The sequence below is a fragment of the Mercenaria mercenaria genome, chromosome 4 (assembly GCF_021730395.1).
Source record: "Mercenaria mercenaria strain notata chromosome 4, MADL_Memer_1, whole genome shotgun sequence".
NCBI lineage: Eukaryota > Metazoa > Mollusca > Bivalvia > Venerida > Veneridae > Mercenaria > Mercenaria mercenaria.
The window spans coordinates 91,234,951-91,262,281 of NC_069364.1; the positions used below are offsets into that span (position 1 = coordinate 91,234,951).

Consider the following 27,331-nt stretch of genomic DNA (forward strand, 5'->3'; position numbering starts at 1 on the left):
TGAATCATAAGCTTTATATTTAATGACCGTTAAATACATATTCCTTCGGGTTTTTTATTTGGTATTTTTAAGATAATTTAGATACGGTCATTTTAAGCGAAATTCTGGAGGTTAGTGCCTTTAAATTCTGATATTTGACGATACTGTTCTGAAGGTAATATAATGATATTTCAAGATAAATAATTTTCATTCGTTTAATAAGTGAAAAGTAGTTATGAGAACTTTTAAGATCTTTTAATAGTGGGAAAAAGTATTAACTTTAATAAAATGTCATAAATGTTTGGCTGGTTCGAGCATGTTGAAAACATACTGTGCTTATTATAAAATGTGTAGAAGAATTCTAGAACATTCAATTTGATTAACAGCAGTGATTAAATCATGGCATCTTATCTTATGATTTCGTCTTTTAATTACACAAAAAAAGCATTAAACTATTATCTCGTGATACTCGTATGTCATATTTTGTGATAACTTTATGTTGTTATCAAGCCCGGAGTTAACAGTTATTAACACATTAAGAAAATATGAAAACATTAAGAAATTATACTAAAGAATAAATGTATCCAGACATATATTGATATTTATTACCGATGCATTTTCGATATACCTCTTTCTCTGTTGAGATGAACAAATGTATGACACATTTTAGTGATTTATCGACACACGACTTCCAGCGGCGCAATTACAACGAATAATGGCAAAAGTGATATAGCAATGGCGTTATCATAGCATGTTTGTTGTATAATTAGTCATTATAGTGAAAAATGTATTTGCTGTTTATATACGTAAGTGTGAAGTAAAAATGTTATCTGATCGATAAATTCAAATTACGCATTATCAAAATCGTTTTCGTTATCTTACAATAAGTAAATAAATAGTATCATCAGACCATCTCTAGATAATGACCGACCTCACATCGATAGCTTGAACCTGAAATAAGATATCACTGAAACTTATTTTTAGTAAATTGTCCAAATCATTTAGATGGTAGACATGTCATGTACATGTTCATAACCCATGATGTACATTATTATGGCGTTATGACATTTTATATGGTCATTCATCAAGTCATCAGCAACAGATGTCGAGATCACAAGGTTCAAAAAAGGAAAAAAAAAGAGTTTCAGGCACTATTCGTTCGGCATCGAACATTGAGATTATTAACTTTATTACTATTTTGGCTCGTGCATTAACAAAGAATATTAAACTAACTCTTACAATATCTTCAATGCAGAGTTTTCAACTATAAACAGATTATTCCGTTGGTACCCTGTGCACATTAAGTAATTACTTCTTTTCTAAGTATAAAGCTGCCTTTGCTATATATACCTTGATGAGATATGAAAGAGCATCATCTAACTATATATCATGTAGCATTATACCCGTATTTGGATACTGTGAAATCATTTTTGTTCGCGCAGGACGAATTCTCGCATATTTCACGCTATGAACGATGCTCGAATTTAAGACCGCGCTGTCATTTAACCATTCAGTACATATTTATCCGAACTGATTTCCCGTCCGAAATATATATATGTTAAAAACTCGTGTATTTCAATCTTTCTCATAACGTCACAGTTTGTCGGTAGTTAATTAAATCAAATTAAAGGTTGTCTTAATAGGAACTGATTTGTTTTCACCAAAATGGAATATGAAATCTGATTAAATTATTTATATTGATTGGTAAATTGGTTATTCTTTACGAACGCTCCGATTACTTCATCATCTAAAAAGAGCTATGAAATATTTCTTTCATTCATCATTTAATCCGTGATAGAAAATTATTTAACTATTTGAATACATAAGTGTATAAATTCATTCGTCTTCTACAATTTTCAAGTTTGTCACTTTGCGTTATTGAAGGTAAAGGTGCCACTTCGTGAAAAATTGTATTTCAATTTGTTAACGAATGCAAATATAGTTATTTAATTATACTGTACCCGAACCAAAACTAGAACAGATTTAAAGCTAAAAATGTAATTACCTGCAGACTCAGAGCTTCCTTTATGTTTAAAGTGTCGACGGGATCAGGAAGTCCCGGTTCCGACGGCGGACGGGTGGCACATTTGCCATTTTTCAACCATTGAAGAATACTAAAGATACTTGTCACCTTTAGATAGTTATTTCTGACGTGTTTTAACATGTATCAACGTATTCGTGGAAAAGATTAGAATTATGAAAATTATTACTGATCAATTTCATGTTCTGTTGAATGTTACAAGAATTACTCGCACGTGACATTGTTGTTATAGAGTAATTGGACAAGTGTTATTCATAATAAGACTTCAAACACCTCTTTTATTTTAATCGATCCTTTGACACTCCGTCACACTTTACCTAATCATAGTGTCAATTAACAATAATTATCAGTCGAACTGTCGCATTGTTTATTTAACAAGGTCATTAATCAGGCTGCTCTAATTGACAGACGGTACAAGATAGTGACAAGAGCAGTGCTGGCGAGTTAACAAAAATATTTGAAAAACTTCTTTCTGAAATTGAAAATTCACGAATTAAAGCCCGCCCGCGCGAAACTGTTTTATTTGCCGTTTGTGCGAAATTTCATGCAAGCGAATTTAAATGATTTCACAGTACATGCCTGTTTTCTGCGAACACAAAAACACAAGACGTCAGGTAATCTTTGACTTTTGCAAAACTTTTTTTAAAAGAACGGATTATGAAAAATGTTAAAATCTTCATGGTCAATGTAACTAAGGTAGTAACACATTGTATGTGTGCACATTATGTCGCGGAGCCCCAATGGCCGAGTGGTCAAGGCTGCTGATTTCAAATCACTTGCTATTCACCGATGTGGGTTCAAGCCTCTGGGGTGAAAAGTTCTTCATGAGAGGAGGCAATCAAGCTGGCTTACGCAAGGTCGATGGTATGTAAGTTTCTATATATAAAATATATATCTGTAACGATAACAGAATAATTCAATCTAATCAGTGTCAGATAATTGTTTTGTGCATATAAATACATTTACATTGTAAATTTTAATCTATTTCTTTTGTTTAATGCTCAAGAGTTTACTTTAAAGCAGGATCTCATTAATAAAGAGTGTTTTCTTCATCAATTAATTTCCTGACAAATTTTTGTGACGTTAATGTGAGATATTCAAACATTTTAGTGAGTATTCATTGCTTGTAGTATATTTGTATGATTGATTATGTATAAAATGAATATTAGCAAATAATTTTCGGAATTTTTCCTTAAGAGTACTTTTAAGTCATCTTCTTATTTTATTCATTTAGGAAATAGACACCTCATCTAGGAAATAGAGGTAGATCTGATACCTGTCAGTAAAGTTCATAAACACCATTTGGTAGGCCATTTCACAGACATTTGGTACGTTAATAATATAAAAACCTGATTCGATATCAAAAACTAATCGTTAAAGGCAGCCAGAAACAATAAAAATTACCAAAAGGCAACTCTTTTATATTTCTACTTCAGCTATAATGGCTAACCAGTTAAACCAACCACCAGATGGGCCTAGTTATATCTACGACAATTTTATCCACGATTTGTGTACGGCAATTTCGAATGAGGAATTAGAGGAATTGAAAGATCGTTTTAAAGGTAGTAAAGTAGAATACTTATATAGAATAAGTCATATATTTGTCATTCATTCATGTTCGCTATAATAAAACTTGTTAAGCTGCAAGATAGGTATCCGATGAATTGAATATCATCAAAGAAAAGCTTTAAACATGTATTCCTCATAAAGCTATTGTTTCGCCTGACTGTCACTTCTAAGTGGATTCTTGAACAGAGGAACCTCTTCAATATCCAGTGATATCTTATTCTTTAAACAGATTTTGATATGTTTAATTTACTTTCATCTGAACTGGTACGGTGAAACTAAACAATATTACACATAAGTCACACTGACTTTACTTAGAATGCTCCTTTGTTTTTATATAAATTCGAAGGGAAAAAAATTAATGAACCTTATAACCCATCAAGTATATGGTGTTATTTTCTATTGTGCAGTACTGATTTGGAATTTGTATCCGGAAGGACCAGTTTCCGGACACATGTGACAACCGCTTTATTTAGGCGTTATTTACGCAGTTGTTTCAACTGGATCTTCTGAATGTTTGGAGAAAGAATTGTTTCACATGACTGTATTACGTTATGTTCTATGAAATTTCTTTCTCAAAGGGCCATGGGAATATCATTGTGCAATTACATTATCAAGTTGAAAATGAAACAATTAAACTGCAAATTCCATTTGTGCTGATGACATGGGTTACTTACAAAAAGCAGGGCTCTACAGCTGTAATTTTTTGCAAATTTTATTCTATCAAGAATTTATGTACGACAAAACTCGAGTTATTGAGACTTCTACAGCTTTCTAAGCTGCTTTAAAAAGTCTTCTTATCGTTAATGTGCACTGTTTGAAAAAGTAATGAAAAGAGATGTGTTAAAATATTTTATTTACTTTTGTATTTGTAAAAAACAGCAAATCATCCTCAAAGTCAGGCTTCTGGTTTAGCACACGGGGAAAATTACTTCTCTTTATGACCCCATTTGAGGCCTTAGTGAACCCATACTTACGTCACTACGAGGAGCTGATTACAATATGTATATGCGGTCTGGGTTTCATGAATATCAAATATCTTTAGAATATATTTGAGGGAAAATATGAAAATTTGTCCGGCTTCTGGTTCCCAGCGAGTTTATAAATAGCGGTAGGGGCAAGATCAATTCTGAATGAAATATGCCATCCTTAGTAAAGGCATCAATATATTTACTTCATTTCAGATGTTATTGATGCTAAAGTCAATGATCCAAGGCAGATGTTTAGTGACCTGAAAGAAAAGGGTTATATAAACTGTTATAATATAATTTACATTCAACAAATTATCCGCGTACTTAAGAGAGATGATCTTCTTGAAGTTGCTACCAGATACACTACACTGTTCGAGGAAGACATTGTTCTGCACTACCATAAGAAATCAACCGTGCTTGGTATATAGCTTAATATAACTTTCTAATTTCTTTCGATAACAGCAATATTATTAGAACATTTTAAACAAAAGGATAAATATTGTGAACATATCATTCTGAAATCATGCTTGTATATTCCTCTAAAATAGTCTTACCAGGCTTGGAAAAGCATCAAGTTTACGCCGCTTTTGTTAGGTCTATTTAGAATTTACAATTTACTCTAACAGTATAACGTGCATGCATTACGGAATCCCTTAACAATCGACTTGTCGACCTGCTAGACACGCGACAACTTGTAATTAGGCATTTAAATTTCAGGTTGTCGTGCTGTAAATCTAGAGATAGTACTTAAGTTTTTTTAAATCATAGGTTTGAAGTTAAAAAGCTTTGAAATGAAAGCAAGTGTCCATATATTTCTCAAAAATAGATATATAGACAATATTTGAACCAGTAGCGTAGAGTTATGAGCATTTAATATTTTCATGTAAAAGAAAATGTTGTGATCAAGGAAATGTAACTCTTCTTGAACATGGAGAGCAGAAACATCAAAGGGACATAATATAGTGAATATTTTCTAATTGGGTGCATTTGATTTAACATTCAATTTTGATCTGGATTTCTAAATAATGACCCATGATACTGTGTGCTAAAAATTTAGAACATTTGGAACAGTCTGTAAACAGCAAAAATATGCTGTAGCAGAATGCAACTATTTAAGCTCTAACCGGGACTCGAACCCAGGACCTCTCACACCTAAGGCAGACACTCTACCACTTCCCTATAACAACAGTAGCTAATAGCTATGCAGTTTAAGTGCACCTATTACATTATGTGAACTGGAACAATTTTATGACAATAACATCATAATCGGTGAACTCCGGATTATCGGCGTATTCGCTTTGTTACCTAACGGCAATTTTCGTGTAAAGAAAAAATATAATCTAATGCTGCCAACGTTTAAATCGGTCAAAACTGCCCAAATTTCTCTGACGTGTTTTTCAGAGTATGAACTTACTAACTTTTAGTACCAGTGAAATATAACTTACACTGAATCATTTATATTTGCACTTGTAGCAGCTGGCGAACGGCAAAGACGTTGAGCTTTGTCCAAATATAAGCAATTATTTTACCAGTTTTGAAAGGATTTCAATTGATAGGAAATTACAGTTACAAACTAAATACTTTTCGGCAACACACGGAATCATTTGCATTCTATGTCAATCAGTATTATGACTAAGATCGACTGCCATTTATTTATTCCAAAGATTCATAGACAGAGTCCGTTGTTTACATTTTTTAATCGTAACCGGTGCACTTATAAAAAACACTTTATTTTGAAAAATCGAAGTATGCGAAGAGCTATGGTATGGTCTCTAGTAAATCCATTGTCCAATTGTCGCATAAACTTCGACTTGTCGACCCGAATTTTAGGTCGAAAAGTAGAAATTTAAGAGTTAACTGTGACTTCTCCAGGTAAGAAAATAGAAAAATAAGGAAACTTTACAGGTCGCTCAACACAACAAAAACGAAAATGTTGCAGGCTCGGTTTGATTGAGCCTGTTCATGGACGGTAGTGGAAATGCAAGCTACCGTCCACGCCCTCTAGCCCCGGGTTGAGCAGAACTCAACATTTACACATGCTAAAAGTACAAAAAGCAATTTAGAGACATCCGTATGAAACCGCAGAAAGTCGATATTTCACCAGGATATTTTTGCGCTAGCCTTTGGTCTATATTATCGCGTTAATTTTACGTTGTCATTCTTGGGCAATTTTCTCGAGGGTTCGCGGGGTCACTTCACCGGTAATCGGTGACTACGAAAATCTTTTTGTCTTAGTAGCTTGGAAATTCTGACTTGAACGTACCGGAATCATCAGAGCTGCCGGCTTCGTTGAAAGGTCAGCATATCTCTCGGATGAAAAGGCCTGAAAGTTACATCCCACCGCGACAACAAGTTAAAGAGTTTTAATTTCGCTTTGTTGCGCAAACAAGATCTGAGACGAAAAGTACAAACGAAAAAAAAACTAAAACTTCTACTTTCGCCTACTGTTGAGTCGAGAAGCTGAAGTTTGCAAGACAAATGTCGGTGAAAAGCTTCAACTCTTCAACTTTTCAAGGTATTTTGTTACCGCGAAAAGCCGAAGTAAGCTCCTTTAAATTTCTACTTTTCGTGCTAAATTTCGGATCGACAAATCAAAGATTGCGCGACAACTGTCAAGTCAAAAACTTCAAGTTTTCTACTTTTCGCGGTGGATTTACAGCATGCCAAGTTTAAATTTTAATGCCTAATTTCAAGTTGTCGCGTGTCAAGCTCGATTCAATCAGCTATAATGGGAAACTTACCATATTTATTTTGTCTAATGATGTTGCAAGTTATTTAATTTTGAGCTAGGATAGAAACTGCTTTTCATGTCATGTCTTGATAAAGTAATACAAATGACCAAGCACATATTGTACACCTCATGCCTCGCTATTCCATGTAAGATGTTTTTCCTGGTAGAATCGCTATTTTAATAGCACAAATAATCCAAACTATCAAAATGTATGTTTACGGTAAGTGTCATCCTTTTAATCAATCCCAGTTTCGCAGAATTTTCTTATCTTCTAAAAAATGTCAGAAATTTTGACAGGAGCTTATAGTTTCATCTACACAGATTTACAACTGCATCGTACGTCCGCTCAGTCACAGTTGGTTATTTACATTACGTGTATCAGTTTATAGATGAAATTTTTGCGCGAAATTTGAAAACTGTTACAAATGTATATTCTTATGTAAAACAAAATGGCGTCATTCAAAATTCTAACGAAAATAACTTTTTCGTATTGGCACTCTCAGTTAACCAATCAAAATGCTCGAATCCTGTATTTGTCCTGGTGTTTTTCATATTTGCTCTGATCATATTGGCTCATTTGAGTTTGGAATAAGCTCAGTCTGTTTCATACGACTTGTATAATTTACTCAATATTGTGTTCAATATTTCATTGTTGAATGATAATACCTGGTAACACTCCTATAATTTCCATTGCTTACTTCGTCATTGGTATAATTAGTGTTTTGTTTTACATATTTTCAGACTATTTTAGTTGTGAAAACGTTACAATACAAGACAATTGCAAAAACCTTTACAAGCTTAGTAAAAGAAGAATGATCAAAACACTGCTAGATACAAGCCAATAATTTTCTATATCAACACTATATAGTGGATACACAATTATAGCAAACTTCATGAAAACATGTTATAAAGGAAGTTTGATATTCTCTGCAAAATAGACATAGACAGTCAAAAACAGACTAATCTATTTAATTACAATTTATATTATGTAGGCGAATGGACGGAAATTTAAAGTTTGGAACCTGTTTCTTTTTTACATTAATGTAGTTATTAAATATAATTATTTTTTGACAAAATTGATAAATGCTATAATAGTCGTATCATTTATTATGCAAATTTTGTTTATATTACATAACAGCTTAAGCCAAATAAATCTTTGAACAAATACTCTTTTAATACATTACAGCCGGCGGTTGTAGTATCGTTGATTTCCACGTTGTTGGACATAATCTGTCATCAAGAGAGGATATTGAAAACTTGCGAATGAAAATATCAACAATTCTGTTGGTTCCACTTCATGAAGTCATATTCAAAGGAGTACAACCAACTGACAGTACTCTTGTCACTGTAATGCTTCCAGATATGTATGTAAAATTTCTCGAAAGGCAGCTGCGAAAACACACACAGTACATTCTTGCATCTCTGATGCAACAAAACATAGATCAAGTTATTTTCCCAGCAGATATATTTCAGCTGCAGAAAGAGGGTAGGTAACCGTTTGTCTATATTTAGAGTTCACCCATAGATGTCATATTTAGAAATATCAAATCATTTGGTCATCCATTTGATATTAATCTTGAGAAAATCATTAAATAGTGCAATGTAATGTCGGATTCACAGAAAACATATTTAATCAACTAATATTTACATTCGCCCTATTCTTTTCCATTGAAAAATTGACGTTAATTTCGTATGAACAGCAAAAGGAAAGGCACGAAAGTTACGTCAACGCTGCTTAGTGATAACGGGCTGCTGTTTTGACGACGTCCGCGTATAGTCAGGGAGAACGTTCCTTAGATGACGTCGCAGATGTTCCATCTGGTGAACAGAATGGCCGGGAAGCTGATTTTGATATTAAATACAACAACATGTGTGCAATTTATTATATAATCTTGTTTACAAATGGAATGGAAATATAATGTAAATATAAGAAATGAAATGCATGTTTTCATGTTTGCTATAATGAAACTTGTTAAGCTGCAAGATAGGTATTGCGCGATTCGATGGATTTGCCAATCCTATTCTGTCGTTCATTTCGCATAAACACCGAAAAAAATACATTTCATTTCTTAATTGAAACAATTTGTTGCTCGTTTTACAGGTACATACTTCATAGTGAAAGAAGTTCCTACATCAGTGCAGAATGAAAACAGCGAAACTATGTCAAATGGAAATAAAGGACAAACCGATTCATCTGATGTTTTATTGAAAAGAAAAGCAAAGCCAGAAACACAGATTTCAAAATTAACTAAACAAAATCATATGAGTGCAGAAAGCTCTTTACAGATCAGAAATGTGTTGGTAAATATCAAATGTTTTATTTGCTTGAATAATATTTTGATATTCTGTATTTACAACATACACAAAATAAATGGGTATTTAGCTTTTGTTATTTAGCTTTTGTATTTAGCATATAAAATACAAAACTCATTACAGCAGCGGAACATGTTATAATTACACAAGGAACACATACTGTTTCACGTACTTATAAAGATAATATATACACGGATAACATTTCAGTTGTCATTTAACTACAAATAATAATAACTACTTAAAATGTACATTTTACATTGTATAAGAATACATGTGATAACTTTGAAATTATATTGTGTGAATGTTCAAACCGTCCTGGCTTGTTGTGGAATGAAATAACTTTAAGTTACCAAATCGAAAAAGACAGTCATGCGATCATTCATTTTCTTGCAAGCAAAAATGCAGTTTAGCCATGCTCAACTGAATCGAGTCAATCTGCTTAGTCTTGTCTCTGTGATGTATCAATATCTAAAAAATCTATTGATGGTGAAATGGTTATACATATGCATTGTTAGAAAAATTACTTTCAAAACTTAAAGAATATTGACGACCTTAGAAAACACTTATAAAACAATATATACACACAATTACATGCAAATATTTTTATCTTTATATTGATTTGCACTTAATTTCTTCTTATCATTAAAGGTTAGAAATTATTGTAATTTGATTTCTTTACATCAATGAAAGACTTTAGAAATATCCCACTACGTTTACTTGCAAAGTAGACTGATAAAATATACTTTTTAATTGACATTATTAAATATATTTTTTTTTATTTTCAACCTGTTATAACTGTTTTTCTTTGCAGACAACTATACATGTAGCCAGCTAGGGAAGCAGAGATTAAACAGACATATTAAACACATACTGGATAAACATCTTGTTCGTAGACAGATAAGGATCAAGTCCGTTGTGGCAGCTGTTAGTGGAAAATTCTATCAAACTTTCTTACTGAAACAAATAGGTCCAAACATGTTTGGTTCTGACAGTCTTGGCAGTATCCCTAATACTCAATTGCATAATATGGACATTTACCTTGAAATGCAAACACCTTCAATAATTAACATTTAAATACAGCACAAGTGTCGTAGATACCATGATTTTATATCATTTACGGAAAACAAAACATTTACAATATTGTATAAGTGGTTATGTTAGCGAGGTGGAAATATTGGCGAATTTCGCGAATTGACAAAATTCGCTAACATTTTCTGCAGCGTAAATATCAGCCAACACATCATAAAAACACCAGTAGTAAACGAGAGAAATTGACCCTCTGTATCTATCTGTACACTATACACGTTTTTAAAGCTACCTTTTTAGGCCTTAAATACGTCAAACAAAAAAGCCAGAGTTCTTTGTTTATATTTCAAAAAGGTAAAGGTTATCATAATTTGATTAAATTCCATTCATTGGTTGACAGATATAAAACTAGCAAAGCTAATTACCGTTAACTGGCATAGGCGAGTACGGAAGCGAGAAAACATACTGACTTTTAAAACTGCATTTCACACCTTTACAAAATGTAATAAAATGATTTACTTCAATACATATTGTTAGCCTTTTTCAGGTTGATAATTACACATATTCTGCTTTCCGCACGCCAAATGTCTGGAATTCCGAATTCGCTAACTCTTCGACCCGCGGAAATAACCATTTATACAGTACTAACTTTTTCTGTTACTGAGCTGATCAAAATCGTGTGAACGTGGCTATTTTTTACTCTCGAGTTCCCATGTCCTGTCACTTAAACACTGTTCTGTATTTACTATCATGCCTTTCCTGGGTACAGTGTATTTAATTTGTGTTTACTAAAGATTACTTCAGGTTATTATATATTAAGATATAAGAGAGAATATATATGTCGTTGTGTGTGCTTGTGCGTGTTTAAGTCATGTCAGATTTTGAGGTCAGTAGGCCGAAGGTCAAGGTCACATTGACCCGGAACAGTTAAACCCTTTCCGGACAATACCTTGAGAATGCTTGGGCCTAGGATCACAAAAGGGAGGTTGATCATGACCAGCAGACGACCACTGTTGATTTTGAGGTCAAAAGGTCAAAGGTCAAGGTCACATTTATCATAATTTTCAACACATTTCACTGTTCTTCGTCGGCACATAATGCATAAATAACTAAAACTAAATTCATTTCATTTGAAAAATGCTTAAAATTCCAATTTTTAACAGATTTAACCGTTCTTCGACGGAATATAAAGCATGAACTGCTAAAATTAATTTTATTTTGTATATCATAAAGACTTCAAAGACGACTTAAGGAAACCAGATCTTGGCTCATGTTTATCGTTTCGGAGCAGAATACAGCAATATCTAAGCACTAAAACAGGTTTCAATTTTGTGATGAGGCCTTCTTCGCACGTATGCCGTCGGCACCCTAAAAATTCGCTGGCAGATATAATCAATTTGGTCCAGTTCAGGCCATTTTTCGTCTGAACAGGTGTTGTATTCAAGCGGTCTTAACATACAATTCAGCCTGGTGACCCATACATTTTTGGCCATTTTTATGTTCACAATACAATTATCTATACACAAGGAAAACAAACAAAAAGTCTATGAAACATTTTTTTCGAAATTAAAAAAAATATTCTTATTTCATTGAAAAAAGTTCACAAACGTAAATATGAGACAATATTTTTTTTTCATTTGTACCCATCATTGTAATGATATTGTATTACAAATATGACTATGATATGAAATAAATATATAAACCTTATTGTGCTGTCTTGATTCATGTTTTGTTGGTTTTTATAAAAAATAGCGGAAAATTATGAAAATGTTGAAAAATCGCTAGCAGATATGTGAATTTGAAAAAAAATATATATGAAATAAAAAAGTCTATAGGAATTCTCTTTAAGGCATCGTTTCAGCGCAGAATACAGCAGTAACGGGGCACTAAAACATGTTCAAATTTCGCGATGAGCTCTTCTTTGGACGTATGCCGTTGGCATCCTGAAAATCGATCGGCAATGTAATATGTACTTTTATTTGGACATACATACCAGTAATATATCCACGTGGATTGATTTATCATCAAGTCCTCCCGGACGCTGTGTTAAGCTACAGTCACACATACGGATATGACCGTGCGTTGAGGTAGGTGCGGATAGGATTAGTCTGTGGGTGTATAACTACGGAGCAGTACGTCTTAGTACGGGAAAAATGGTGAGAAACAGGGAACAAACAAAACAATACAGGACGCGAATAAGTACGGATAGGTACGAGGTACTACGTTGAATTACGTTTTACTGCGCCTTACAACTTGCCCAGCGCACAGACGGGTTTGCGATAAACTATGTTGAACTATGCTTAAGTACGAGCAGCCTCGGATAACTACGTTCAGCTACGGCGAGGTACGTAACAGCACGGATAACTACGTTTAAGTACGTTTAACTACTGATGAATAGGTTTCAGCCAAGTTGGACTAAAGTCACGCTCAGATGGCTACGGTTCGCTCAAACTTTTGTGCATGTTCAAAAGTTGGAGAAACTTGCAAGTTTGGAATAAGTTTTGAATACGTTTTGACCACGTTTTGGTACGGATTAATATGAATGACTACTCTGAGGTACGGCTCATTTTTCTTTGTTTTTTTCAGGTACGGATCGATACGGATTACTACGTTTCTGTCCGTAGCTAGACGTAGCTCTCCGCGCCGTATGTGTGACTGGGTATTAGTATTACAGTAGTAACAAGAATTCGAGGCCATTTTCGGACATCTAAAAAGTTCTAAAAAATAGCATGTCGTTGGTATCCTGAACATCCGTGGACAATGTAATATGTAGTCTCTGTTGAACGAACATACTAACAATATATTAATTTCGTGCAATGCATCCTAAAACCCACATGGAAGTTGTGAATTACAGCAGTAAGAGGGTATCGAACCCGTTTCCTGAGACATAAAAAGACAAAATATTATTTAAAACAGCTTTGAACATTTTCGACGGCAAATAATCATTGTGACAGAAGTAATGCTGTTGTAACTGCTATAACTTTACAATAGTAATAACAGTAACACTGCTGCTACTGCTCTAACTTCCAACCTTATAGCAGTAATAGCAGTAATGCAGTAATATTGGTGTTACTGCTCTTCTGGTAACTTCACGCCGGAAACAAATGAACAAAGTTCTGTTTCAGTTTATCTTCAGTGGTTGAAATCACCACAAAGTACTCAGTCGGGAAAAAAGCACGGAATATGTTTGTCCAAAAATTATACAGCATTTTAAGTTAAACTATTGTAGTGGCACGGTACATAATTGAACATATACCATTCTTTATATCATAATACACAAAACTAACACGGTATAGTAGGAAGGTAAAAATAGCATGCACATTTTTTCTAAGTAATACCGTGTGAAATACTAAAAAGAATACACGACGGCCACGTACTATTAGACATTTACGGATTAAGTCTACGTGGACTGTGGACACCTAAGGCGATAGATTTTTCAAGGGGACCGTCTCAACATAGACTAATTATATTATGCGCGATATGAAAAAGAGTTTATAACGGCAATAGGGTTTGAGTTATTATACCATCACTATGCGGTAGGTGATATAAAATTTGGATGTGCCTATTGCATTCGCTCCGGCGTCGGCGTCTCCGTTGGTTAAAATTTTTGATAAAGTCAAATATCTCTGTTACTGTCAGAGCTATTGACTTGAAACTTAAAATACTTATTTACTATCAAAGCCTACACAAGGAAGAACAATCCCCATAACTCTGATTTAATTTTTACAGAATTATGCCCCTATCGTATTTAGCATTTTTGGTTATAGTTTTTGATAAAGTCAAATATCTCTGTTACTTTCAAAGCTACTGACTTGAAACTTATAATAGTTATTTACTATCGAAGTCTACACCAGGAAAAATAATCCCCATAACTCTGATTGAATTTTAATAGAATTATGCCCCTTTTAACTTAGAATTTATGGTTAAAGTTTTTGATAAAGTCAAATATCTCTGTTACTATCAAAGCTATTGACTTGAAACTTAAAATAATTATTTACTATCGAAGTCTACACCGGGAGAAACAATCTGCGTTACTCTGATTTGAATTTTGATAGAATTATGCCCCTTTTTAACTTAGAAATTTTGCTTAAAATTTTTGATAAAGTCAAATATCTCTGTTACTATCAAAGCTATTGACTTGAAACTTAAAATACTTATTAACTATAAACGTCTACACCAGGAGAAATAATCCCTATAACTCTGACTTGAATTTTGACAGAATTATGCCCCTTTTTAACTTAGAAGTTTTTGTTAAAGTTCATGATAAAGTCAAATATATCTGTTACTACCAAAGCTATTGACCTGAAACTTAAAATACTTATTTACTATCAAAGTCTACACCGGGAGAAACAATCCCTATATCTCTGATTTGAATTTTGACAGAATAATGCCCCCTTTTAAATTAGAATGTTTGGTTAAAGTTTTTGATAAAGTCAAATGTCTCTGTTACTATCAAAGCTATTGACTTTAAACTTAAAATAGTTATTTACTATCGAAGTCTACACCAGGAAAAACAATCCTCATAACTGTGATTTGAATTTTGACAGAGTTATGTCCCTTTGTAACTTAGAATTTTTGGTAAAAGTTTTTGATATATATTTTTTTTATTTAACGTCGCACCGACACATGATAGGTCATATGGCGACTTTCCAGCTTTAATGGTGGAGGAAGACCCCAGGTGCCCCTCCGTGCATTATTTCATCACGAGCGGGCACCTGGGTAGAACCACCGACCTTCTGTAAGCCAGCTGGATGGCTTCCTCACATGAAGAATTCAACGCCCCGAGTGAGACTCGAACCCACATCGATGAGGGGCAAGTGATTTGAAGTCAGAAACCTTAACCACTCGGCCACGGAGGCCCCAAAAGGTTTTGATAAATTCAAATATCAGAGGATGGGAGCAAAATTTCAAGAACTTTACTGCTGAAGTCCTAAGGAAAATGACAACAAAGGAAAGAAATTCCCCGAAAAACTCTTAGTCCACTAAAATTATTAACAGGTACAGATGTGTCAAAAAACACCTTAACTTTGCAGGTACCATCCATGTTGTACCAAAGAAAAGTGGTCTCGGCTTTTACCTACGGCTAATAATAAAAAAGTTACAAAATAACCTATTTCTAGTAACATAAAAGGGAAGTAATTCAATAAAAAATATTGTAAGTGAACAAATAAAAAAGAATCTGCCAAATAAAAACAAGAGCACCGCAATGCAAAGCAACATAAACACAAAACAAAGTCTTGTGACCTTTATCCTCTAAGTGTGACCTTTACCTTGAAGCTAGCTATGTGCGTTGCACGTCGTCTCAATGTGGTGAACATTTGTGCCAAGTTTTTTTAAATCCTTGAAGCAGTTTAAGAGTTACACATCGCACTCGAAACAAAGTTATATGACCTTTGACCCCTAAGACGGACACACAGACAGACAGACGGTCAGACGAACACCAAAATACGTTCCTTCGGGCGTATAATAACAAAAAAGGAATGGAGACGCAAGATATTACGTTTTCTGCAGTTTTCACAATGTTTTACCTGCTGACCTACATTTTGATCCCAGCTAACCCAGTTAAGATTTATTTTCATTTCGGACGACGACGATGGAATACGGATACATTGCGAACAGATAAGCTCATCTTTTCAATTTTGTCGCAGATGCGCAACTTATAATATTGAAGAACCTTTCGGGAAAGTGATATGACGCTAGATCAAATACTTATTGCGATATGCGTAACAAAACACCTCTCTGGCGAACAGACAGACGGACAGACAAATCCAAATCTTATCCTGTGCGGTAACATAATAAGTCAGACCTTACCATCATTATTGGAATGTTTTCCAACCACACATAAATTAAAATTATCATGTTGAGACGGTCCCCTTGAAAAATCGATTGTCTTAGGTGTTCACAGTCCACGTAGACTTAATTCGTAAATGTCTATTACCAGTATGTCATTACTGCATGAAGGAAAATGATAAGGGACAATATGATGTAAATATAGCGGAAGATAATGAATTTTAAACTCTAACTTTAATTTATGGAGAGTAGGAAAGAATCTTTATAAATAAGAATCCTAACACTAATATAGAACTCTATCATTATTAACATTTTAAAATCAAAAGACTCGTCTATTTCCCGATTAACGCTAAATACTGTAATCCTCTGAACAGATAAGCACGTTTCTAAAGTAATGAAATCATAAACAATATTTTTGTTGATATCTTTGCAGTTCACTACAAAGCATTACCAAAAGTGTAATATATTTCAGCATACTTGTACCCTTTGATTGATCAGGTTAAATATTATATATCATGCACATTACATTTGAAGAACTGGAATATTTTATTTACATTACCTGAAATTCCATACACCACTTTAACATCTTACTTACAGTTACCGACATTTAAACCAGGCGAGTTGGTTTAAGCAAGAAGAAGAACTTAAAGAAAACAAAATACGTGGTGCAATTGCTGATAGAGTTTTGTTCTATACGTTTCAGTAATTGTTTAAAATATTAGTAGCATTGATTATGAATTTCGGCCGTAACGGAGTTTATTGTCTGCCCATGAAAGGTAATGGCATGTACAACACCTCTCGTGCCCACAGGTGAACTGTGTTATACGTATATACTGAATGTACTCTAATTGCAAAGGACTAGTTAAAACTTACTTAGTAGTCATATATCTAGTTTGTAGTGCACGTAAATCGGCAGTTTGAGAACTATTTCAGTAACCAGAATCAAAGGTATTTACTTATCACCTATCGGCACATCCAAGATCCTAAGGTAGAAAGTAATCGTTAGCCTTGTCTAATAACTTGCGGATGATGCTATTTCACATGAGGTCGAGACATGTCCTACAGATATACTTGAAAAAGGTTTGTATTTATTTCTGGATAAATCTGATAACTACTCTTAGCTGGTATGCTATGATTTGTAAATTAACGTTATATCTAATGTTTAACTAACATAGCAAATGGTAAAGGTATGTACCTACAACTATATGAAATGATCCTCCACATATGATACATTACACCAGCAGGAAGGATTTTGACAAACAAAATTGAACAGCGTCAACATCAATACTTCTCGTGCGTATGTGCCCGCAAAACTGTTATATATAACGGTAGTTTACAATTTTTGATTATATTGAATAATGTTATTAAGCTGCAAAATTGAATATTATTACGGATTCGGAAATATTCATCCAAGAGCTGCAAAGTAGGTATTTCAAAGACCTTGACCTTTAATGTAAACAAATATGGCGGCCGCCGATTGAAAGTAGGAAGTGCCTCTTGCTTGAAAATTCATAAATACACTCGTGATTTTTTCGGTGAAAAAGACATGTTCTTTAAGAATAAAGTCGGCGGTGAAACTTTGCTTTTATTTAGTAACAAAGAAAGTTGGAAATGATTGTCAATTTTCATAAAAACAGCAGCAAGCAAAAAGAAATTTCTACACATAATGAATTACCTAGCAAGTATTATATTATTGCAGAAACAAAATCATCAACTCGCATTTACAAGCGATCTGCATCCAAAACTTCCAATCGTAAAGTGCTCACTGCGCATGCGCAACGGAAGTTATGAAATTCTAAGGGAGAAGCAATTATTCACGTTCTGTATTTTTTATGAACTATCACCACTAAAGGGGAAGTAACTAAAACATTGCTAATTATGCATTCTGAAACTTATCCCTTTGTTGGAAGTAGTGGTCTCCCTTTTGTTTACATTTTTTCTTGCATCAAGAGAAAAAAATTAGGAGAAGCACTTGTATGGAGCAGAATCTTTTTTTTTGCAATAATTCAACTAATTTATCAACATTTTTAGTAAGATAATGCCTTAAGAAATGAAGTAAATTATAAATATTTTGTAAAATAGGAAGTGTATTTTTTATAAAATGTCATTGAAATACCTATGCATAGCATATCAAACTATGTCGCGAAACTGGGATGTAACACAACTGACAACTGGCTGGGAAAGTACTACAAAGTACTTGGTCGAATATAACATAAGATTTAGTTGATGTATTGTGAAAATTACTATACATAAGACAACAATCAACTAAAGGTGCTGTCGCCAGTATAATCTACCAAACGAAAGTGAACATATTAAAAGTGGAGGAAATACACACATACATGAATAGCAAGTTCAAGCAACTAAGGTTACATTTCCAGAGCATTACTATTATTTGTTTTCAAAAATCTTGTTCTATGCAGTATTTTTAGCTGTCTGATATGTTTGCTTAAAATTTTAGGATCTATGGGACAGGCAACAAAGGGGGGAAATTAAATGCTATATTTAAAGGGGAGATAAATTCCAAAAAAAAGAAAAAGTTCGACTTTGTGAGTGATTGGAGAAAAATCTTCACTGACAATTTTCAGTATTTCACCATTTTAGATAAAAAAAAAAGGTGAAAAATGTCATGGGGACGATTTTTCATCATGATTATCAAACAGGTACCCTTTTAGGTGCTATATCTGTTCAAACACAGGTAACGAAAAATGTAATATGAATTGGGGATGACCTCTTTTAGAAGTAAGTAAAATGTACAGGACAAAACAAAAAAACTTATTTTTTACATTGACATGCCTTTTACTTTCAACTGCAAGTTTTTAACATTTAAATAAACACAATGCTAGATGTTCCAAAAAAAACGGGAAACCCCGTTTTGCAACCCTGAGGGGCGAACGCCACGTCAACAGCACAACACATTGATTTTTGTTGAAAAAAAAATAGTAGAACAGAGTTGTTTTTTTCATAAATTGTTGTTTGCGTAAAAATTATACAGATCATTTTACAAAGTAACTAGAAAAACGACCAAATGGCATAAAATTTAAAAAATTATACGAAAAGGGGGAAGTGAAATAATTCTTTTTTTCCTTTTTGTATTGAATTTATGACTTCACATCAAAAAATTCATTATTCAAATTTAAAAGATACCAAAAAAGGGCTTGATTTCTCACTTTCATGATTTTTTTGATTTCAATTCCCCTTGGTACATGGTTTATTTGAATTATTTTCGTTAAACGTGAATTTCAAAGTTGAAAACGTTTTTAAAGGAAATGCCTTGATAACGTTATGCTTCTCGTACTTTTTCTGATAAATGCACAGCCGAAATTGGGGGTATAAAGTAGAAAATATAAAAAACTAAATCAATTTTAAAATTTATTCTTCCTTTCATTCATAAAAATATGAAAACCTTCAACTAGTATTTTCGTTTTGAAATACTTTTTAATTAGAGCTCATACATTTTTGTTTAATACAGCTGCACTTTTGATCTTCTTTTTGTAGGTATTGGCGAAAAAAAAATGTAAAATAGTATTTCGTTTTTTAAAAAATACAAAAGCTATACAAATTCACTTTGCCCGATTTTTTTTGTTTTTTGTTTTTGAAAGACAGATGTTGAATCTAAATTGTTGTGGTCGAAACCCCAACCAAAAAACAAAAAAAGCTGTTTACGGTAAGAAAAATCTGAAAGCACTGGCCAGAAAAGGGTAACCGTGTAAGTCTCCTCCGGATTGCCGACAAATTGATATAAATCCAATGGGAAGTGATACAGAGCAATGCACTACACAGTAACGATAACTGTCCGAAGACAGAAACGCTTGACTATTGGAACGATTTGTTACAAACTTATTTATAAAAAGCCAAACCCAACAATTGCCCCCGGAAAAGGGAAATCCTTTATAAAAAAGAAAAGAGAGTCATGGAACCTATCACGTACTGTCGGTTCGCCACACGCGGTTTTAATAAAGTCTAAATAGCAATTACTTAGATACTAATAACCAAAAATCAAGCTCGTTAAGTCGAAAAATGTATCATTTCTGAAAAAACAAAATTGGTTTGTGGAAACAAATAAATGATAGATCATAAATTGAACAATATTAAAAATTTGCTTTTCAACGAGTGGTTGCTGAAATACCGCTTATATAAAAAAAAAGCTTTATCAAATAGAAACCGTATAAGAGTCCTTCACGTACTTTTTGTAAATACACTGGGATTTATGTGTGCGCCGGTAACTGGTAAAGGCGTAACGAATGGACTTTGTCTAGGAATAATTTGAATGAATGAATGACAATCGATCTTAGTCATAATACTGATTAACAGCCAGCGCATGCTAATGACTTTATGCGTTGTAGAGAGGTACATGTAATTAGTACGTAACTGTATTTTCCTATCGACTGAAATCCTGCTTGAAAAATTATTACTGAAATTTGGACAAAGTGCGCTGTCTTCGCCGTTAGCCTGCTCCTAAAAAGGAAAAAAAAATTCATTGTAAGATATGTTTCAAATACGCCTTGTAAGCCATACTTGAAAAACGGTCAGAGAAATTTGGGGCAGTTTTTCCCGATTTAATTTTTGGGAAAAATTAATTAAAAATTTGTTCTCTACACGAAATTTGTTTTGCCGTTAGATAAAAGTAAATACCCGATTCGGAGTACTCCGAACTGTTTTGTACAATTTTTTAAATTTACTTTGGTAATGGGGTAGAGAAATAAGGGTAATGACCTGCAAGGCCTGCTGTTATAGTAGGTGTGAAAGGCCCTTGGGGTTTAAACCCCGGGTCAGAGTTTTTTTTGGTTCTTTTAAAGCTATTTGAAGGGTATTTGACTGTTTCAGATGTTCTCCGTTTTTAGCGAACAGTGTAATAGATCATTGTTTAGCAATACAGATCACTGTTGAATGGAAATGAAATGCCCCCAAAACAAAAATATCCAATATATTATGTCTTTTTGATGTTTCGCTCTACATGCCCAGAAGATTACATTTCGATAAAAAATTTTTTTCTTTCATTGAAAATTTAAAGCTCAAAAACTATGACCTTTGGTTAAGTATTATAATTGTGTCTAGTTTTGAGAAATATATGGATATCTGCATGCATTTCAAAGCCTTTTAACTTCATACATATGTCTTTAAAAAATTTAAATTAGGTACTATCTTTATATCAAACATTGTTAAATCGATAAAGGGCTTAATGTAAAAGGCATAAAAAAATTAATGTGCGTTCATGGCTTTCATCTGTGTATAAATTTTTAAATTTTTTTAATTATTCCAGCTTTCAGTCCCTAACAAAACGGGGGCGCCCACGAAAAGTTTCATTGACTGTACCGAGTCTACAAATAGTTCAACTATAAAAGCAACAAACAATTTCCGTTATTTTGACAGAAACCAAAAACTTTAAAAAAACTTTTGGTTTCGCGTTTTCTTTAAAACTGATATTTGACCTTTTTCTGCAGTATCTTAAAAGGGATGACCCCCAGATCCACGACCCAAAAAAAAAAAATTTTTTTGATATCAAAAATTTTGCTTACTGCATTAGATGGCTTTGAAAATTAGTTTTTGACAGATTATATGTTATTATGGAAACACATAAGAATTAGTTGGTTTTACAATTTTCCATTTAAAATTGAAAAGCGTTTTTAACGGGGTTTCAAAGGTCAATTCCTAATCAAAAACTTTAATTTTAAAGCCGTTAAAAACATTTCCTTTTTTTTTGGGGGTTTTTATTTGGTATTTTTAAGATAATTTAAAAACAAAAACGATCATTTTAAGCGAAATTCTGGAGGTTAGTGCCTTTAAAGTCTGATGTTTGACCATACTGTTCTGTCAGAAGTTAATAAAATGATATTTCATGATAAGTTTTTTCATTTGTTTAATAAGTTAAAAGTATTTTTAAGACCTTTTAATAATGGGGGAAAAAATATTAACTTTGATAAAATGTCATAAATACTTGGGGGGTTTACCCGTTGAAAACCCCAAATTTTGCTTTTTTAATGAATTGTATGTGTAGAAACTTTTTGAACATTTAATTGATGATCGCCCTTGATTTAAAACATGGCATCTTAGATATTTTTTTACAGAAAACTTTTAAAAATTCTCTCATAGTACTCGTATGTCATATTTTGTGATAAATTCTAAACTTTATGTTGTTATCAGGCTAAGAGGTAACAGTTATCAACACAGCTAAGAAAATATTAAGAAGTTATACTAAAGAATAAATGTATCTAGACAAATATTGATATTTATTACTGATGAATTTTCGATATACCTCTTTCTCTGTTGAGATTAACAAATGTATGACACATTTTAGTGATTTATCGACACACGACTTCCAGCGGCGCAATTACAACGAATAATGGCAAAAGTGATACAGCAATGGCGTTATCATAGCATTTTGTTTACATGCTTGTTGTATATTTAGTCGTTATAGTAAAAAATGTATTTGAGAGAGAGAGAGAGAGAGAGAGAGAGAGAGAGAGAGAGAGAGAGGGAGATATATAATTTTATATTATATATTTTGTATGTGTGGTGAAAATGTTATTGAAGCTAAGCTTACGTTTTGAGAAAAAAATCAAACAAAAACCAAAACATGAAAGAAAGTGTTGTTAGCATAAAAAATTTAACGTATTTAAAAAGGGGGTACAAATATATTAAATATTTAATTAAAGAACAGCGCCTTGGTTTTTGTTCGTCCATCCTATAGTTTATTTCTTTTATTGATGTTCTTGGGCAACTTCATGTATAGTACGGTCATTTTTATTGGCAATCATTAGTTATTTATGAGGCCCACCGAGGTTTTCGCGCCAATAAGTAGTTTCTTTTTCAGACGTGTCACAAGCAGAAAGAATTTTTTTGTGTTATGTTCATCAAAACAAGAGAAAATTTAAAAAACATTAACGTTTGAATTTATAAAAGACGATAAAAAGGGAGGAAAAATTTTTGGATGTTTCTAGGAACGAGCATTGAGTCCCAAGAACTAAGAACGTTTTTGTTTTTATTTTTAATTTTGCAAATCAGTTGTAAGAGTTCAATGATGAATATTTATAAGTTGAGAAAGGGGACAAAAAGCTATAAACGGATACAGAAGGCCCCCAGAAACATTGTGTCTACGTATGCAAATGGGTACCGGCGAAAATGAAGGACGGGCCTTGCCGGCTTTTACATCTCCTGGAAAACTTGGCTTGATAGAAGAAATTCCTGAAGTTCCAGAAATCGCTCGGGGGTAGAATCCCCGACGCGGAGATGTGAAAAAAAAAAAAGACAGTTAGAGCAAGAGAGATAGGCTGCGAAAATTTTAAAAAGAAGGCGCGTTATAGAAGTGGAGGAGAAACGACCGAAGTGAAGAAATTACAAGGTTTGTCAGTTTCTAAACACGTTAACATTCCAGATATCAATGCCAGCGCCAAATTATCTTTAAACGATTTGAGACAATTTAAACCCCTTAAAAAGTATCAAGAAAGAAACCAGGCCTTGGGTTTGACGGACAATTTAGAGGGGAAAAAAATTCGGACAGTTCAGTCGTTCGGACAGACAACATCTAGTAGTGAGAAAAACAGAAATTATGCAAAGGGGGAAGTTTAATGTTTTGAAAAATAAGAAAAAAAAAATATTTTTAAAAAAATTGGTTTACAATGAAATCATCAGATAAAGGTTAAAAAAAGGGAAAAAATCCAATCGCAATTACGTTATAGTTTGTCAATCAAACATTTTTTTTCAAGTTTAGATTTGCATTTTTTTGTGCAGGGGGGCTTAAATTTTTCTGACAAAAAGACGAAGGCTGCGAGAAAACTGCGTCTTGCATTTTTTAAAAGAAATTTATTTACTTGCTCACATGATTTTTAAACTCTTGAAAATCAATTTGCAAACAGTTTTAAAAAGATGAACTAGGAAGTAAACCCGGTCAGATGATTTTACATATTTAGGATTGTTATATTAAATAATAGTTTCATTAAAAAAGGGCTTCATTTATCAGAGCGCCAGGTTCATAAAATCAAATGTACCGCAAACAAAAGTCCGAAAAAAATCACTCGAAAAAAACAAGAGCCCCAAGTCTGGGGTTTTCTGCTTTATCAGCGAAATAATGTAATCACAAAAAAAGCTCATATCGTAGTTAAAAAAAAACTTAAATTGCCCCAGCATATTTTGCTACTGGGCAAAAGGGGCAAGGGTTTAAAAAACTCTTAAAGCTGACACTTGCCCACATACTTTGCCTGACATAGTCGATTGATACACAAATGCAAAGGGGGATAGGAAGAAGACATTTTTTTACCGAAAAAAAAACTTGGCTCAAGCAGCTATTTAACTCTTGGGGAGTTTTTGTACGTGTGGTTTTTAGGAGTCCCTTTGACAAAAATTGCCTTCTTTAAATGTAATGTATTTTATGTTGTATTTTTTAAAATAGCTTATTAGATGACATGGAAATCACCCGAAAGCCCACAAAAATTAACAGTTTGGTTTTTTTTTTTCAGCTTTCATACAAGTCAAAAACTCATTAAGAGAAATACAGTCATTGTTAGGGAAGCTAAGTTTTATAGGGGCTTGTGTCAAACATAGTAGGGTGTTTATAAGTAGATTGTTAAACTGGTTGAGAGAGTTGCCTGGATCGGAAAAAAGTAGTTTACATGATATTCCAGCTGAAGTTAGGAATCACTTATTGTGGTGGAATTATTTTTTACAATTATATAACGCTGTCTCCTTGAGGCTCCTGGTCTGAACCGGACGCAGGTTTTTCTTCAGATTCTTGTTTAGAAGCATGTGGCGGGTTCTGGAAAGGTCACTTTTTTCACAAATTTTCCCTGAGCACATTTTGCAGAGAAATTTGCATATTAGTAGTTTAGAAATGTTGTCTCTGGTAGTTTGTCTACATTTATGGGGAAAATATTTCAAGCATAACAAAATTCTTTTGCTTTGTGATAATCAGTCAGTGTGCATAACTTTAAACCCTATGACACTTTTAACTATTATTATCTATTTATGATGCTTATTTATATTCTGACATATAAAATGCGAAACTTTAAATTTGTCACGAAGAGAATATTGAATATAGTTCTTATAAGCATCAGAACGCCAGTCTCCCGTAAGCTGAATGAGATCTGCTGGAATGTCAAGTCTGAAGGCTAGAGTTGCTAAACCTCTTCTTAAAGAATGAGTGGAAAACTGTTTGGTTCTAACCCAATATCTTTTATTACTGACTTTAACTTTGATAGGAATAAATTATAGGAAACAACTTTGCCCGACTTTAAAATAAAAAGTGGAGACCCTTCTGAGGCTAGCATTTTCTTAACCATTTCATTGAATGCCTTAACTAGGCATAATACTGAATTCTCTTTCACCCACTTGAATGGTCTTTGTCCGCTTCATGAACTATTAAATTACATCCAGATCTTTCCACATCTTTTCTTAAAAGAAATTTAGGTTGTAGAAACCAAGTTTGATTTTCTTGTCATAAGAAAGAATGCAAACAAGAATAAACACAAGTAAACCAAATTATCTGTACAAGAAAAATCCAGCACCGTGTAATTTATTTTCTAAAATATATGGAGTCATAGGGTCAGCCCTTTTGAACATATGCAAATTAAACTTTGCTATGCCCTTTAAAGACAAATTTATCAAAAAGGCATTTAAATGATCAACACTGTGCCCTAATAATAAGTGTAAAGTTCTGACTCCACTGATAGAGTTCTTAGTACTATCAGTAGATTTAAAAGATCTTCTGAGAAACTTTGGTATAGTTGAAGTGTAACTGTATTTGCTGTTAAGTACTGAAATAAGTACAGAACAACATAAATGATTCCCATTGAATTTTAAGGTTCCTTCTTGAACCGTCGGCATAAGCCCTTTTGTTTGTATCTTTTAAATCTTTCTTCAGCACTGTCAGCTGAGATTCTGAAAATATACATCAATCATACAATCGACAAACATAATAAAACTAAAAGCAAGTCAAAAATCACAGAAACTGAACTTCTCATCTGTCGAGATAAACAAAACACCATAATAAGTGAGACAAAAAATTACCAGTCGTTCAAAAATTTGAAGTCTGACTCATAGACTTCCCATTCTAACAAATCAATGCCTAGAGTCAACTGCCTGAATTGCTCATCATGCATTTTGCCTAAATGCCATCTAGATAAATGGTCTGCAATACGATTTTCCTGGGAAGGTACAAACTGAGCTTTAATTTCAAATTCATTAACAGCTGCACAAAAACATATTTCTCTAATAAGATTGTAATGAAAGCTTTATTTATGTTTTACTGAAAATATGCTTTGCTGTTATGTTGTTCTCAGTTCTCTTTGCCTTTGCTAATGTTAAAAGATGGCTTATTTAATGTTTCATTTAAAATATGCTTTGCTTTATTGTTTCAGTTCTTTGCATTTTATTGTTGTTAAGTACATTTCTATAGTCATTCAAGAGTACATGTAATTAATTCTTTTCTATTTTTATTATTTTTTTCTTTTTTCATCCAATCCTATTTTCTTTAGCCTACTTCTTTAAATTTAAATCAGGATTTATTTCTAAAATTGTAATGACTATGAAATTGTTCTTTTCTTGCATGTCATTTGTGATTTATTTTCATTTTGTTATTTTGTCATGTCTCTTGCTATTTGTGAGTTAATAACATGAAGTATTTTTATAATTTATTTGCGTAATATGTGTATGTATGTTATATATAGTTTATAGTGAATCTTGTACAAAGTGAGATTATTGGAGTGAACATTAATCATTGATTCATGGAGCAAATACATTAACAGTGTGTTGTATGACTTTGCTAATTAATGATTATCATGTGTGCTAAAGTGAAGTGGAACATTAATAAAATCTTTCACGGATGTAATTGTGATTTGGACTGTCTATAATGACAGCTAATTTATGATTATCGCGTGTGATAATATGAAATGATTCTTTAGTTAAACACTTGCAGATATATTT

The 27,331-nt window shown here is 33.0% G+C and overlaps 2 protein-coding genes across 2 annotated transcripts in view; both read left to right on the forward strand.

Annotated features, from left to right (window-relative positions):
- Positions 1-27,331, forward strand: part of LOC123552425 (uncharacterized) — a 270,191-nt gene that overhangs the window by 123,760 nt on the left and 119,100 nt on the right. The window lies entirely within an intron of this gene.
- On the forward strand, positions 3,005-12,352 carry LOC128556518 (uncharacterized). The gene is made up of 6 exons (XM_053541942.1): positions 3,005-3,129; positions 3,457-3,582; positions 4,771-4,977; positions 8,475-8,774; positions 9,390-9,589; positions 10,413-12,352. Exons 2-6 carry the CDS (start codon positions 3,462-3,464, stop codon positions 10,434-10,436), a joined length of 852 nt encoding a protein of 283 aa, XP_053397917.1. The 5' UTR covers positions 3,005-3,129; positions 3,457-3,461; the 3' UTR covers positions 10,437-12,352.

What these genes read in the sequence shown, in the direction of transcription:
- LOC128556518 (XM_053541942.1), top strand. Translation starts at nt 3,462, where the DNA reads ATGGCTAACCAGTTAAACCAACCACCAGATGGGCCTAGTTATATCTAC. An exon ending in TAAGAAATCAACCGTGCTTG is followed by an intron (nt 4,978 to 8,474) that starts GTATATAGCTTA and finishes AATACATTACAG; the next exon opens with CCGGCGGTTGTAGTATCGTT. An exon ending in TACAGATCAGAAATGTGTTG is followed by an intron (nt 9,590 to 10,412) that starts GTAAATATCAAA and finishes TTTTCTTTGCAG; the next exon opens with ACAACTATACATGTAGCCAG.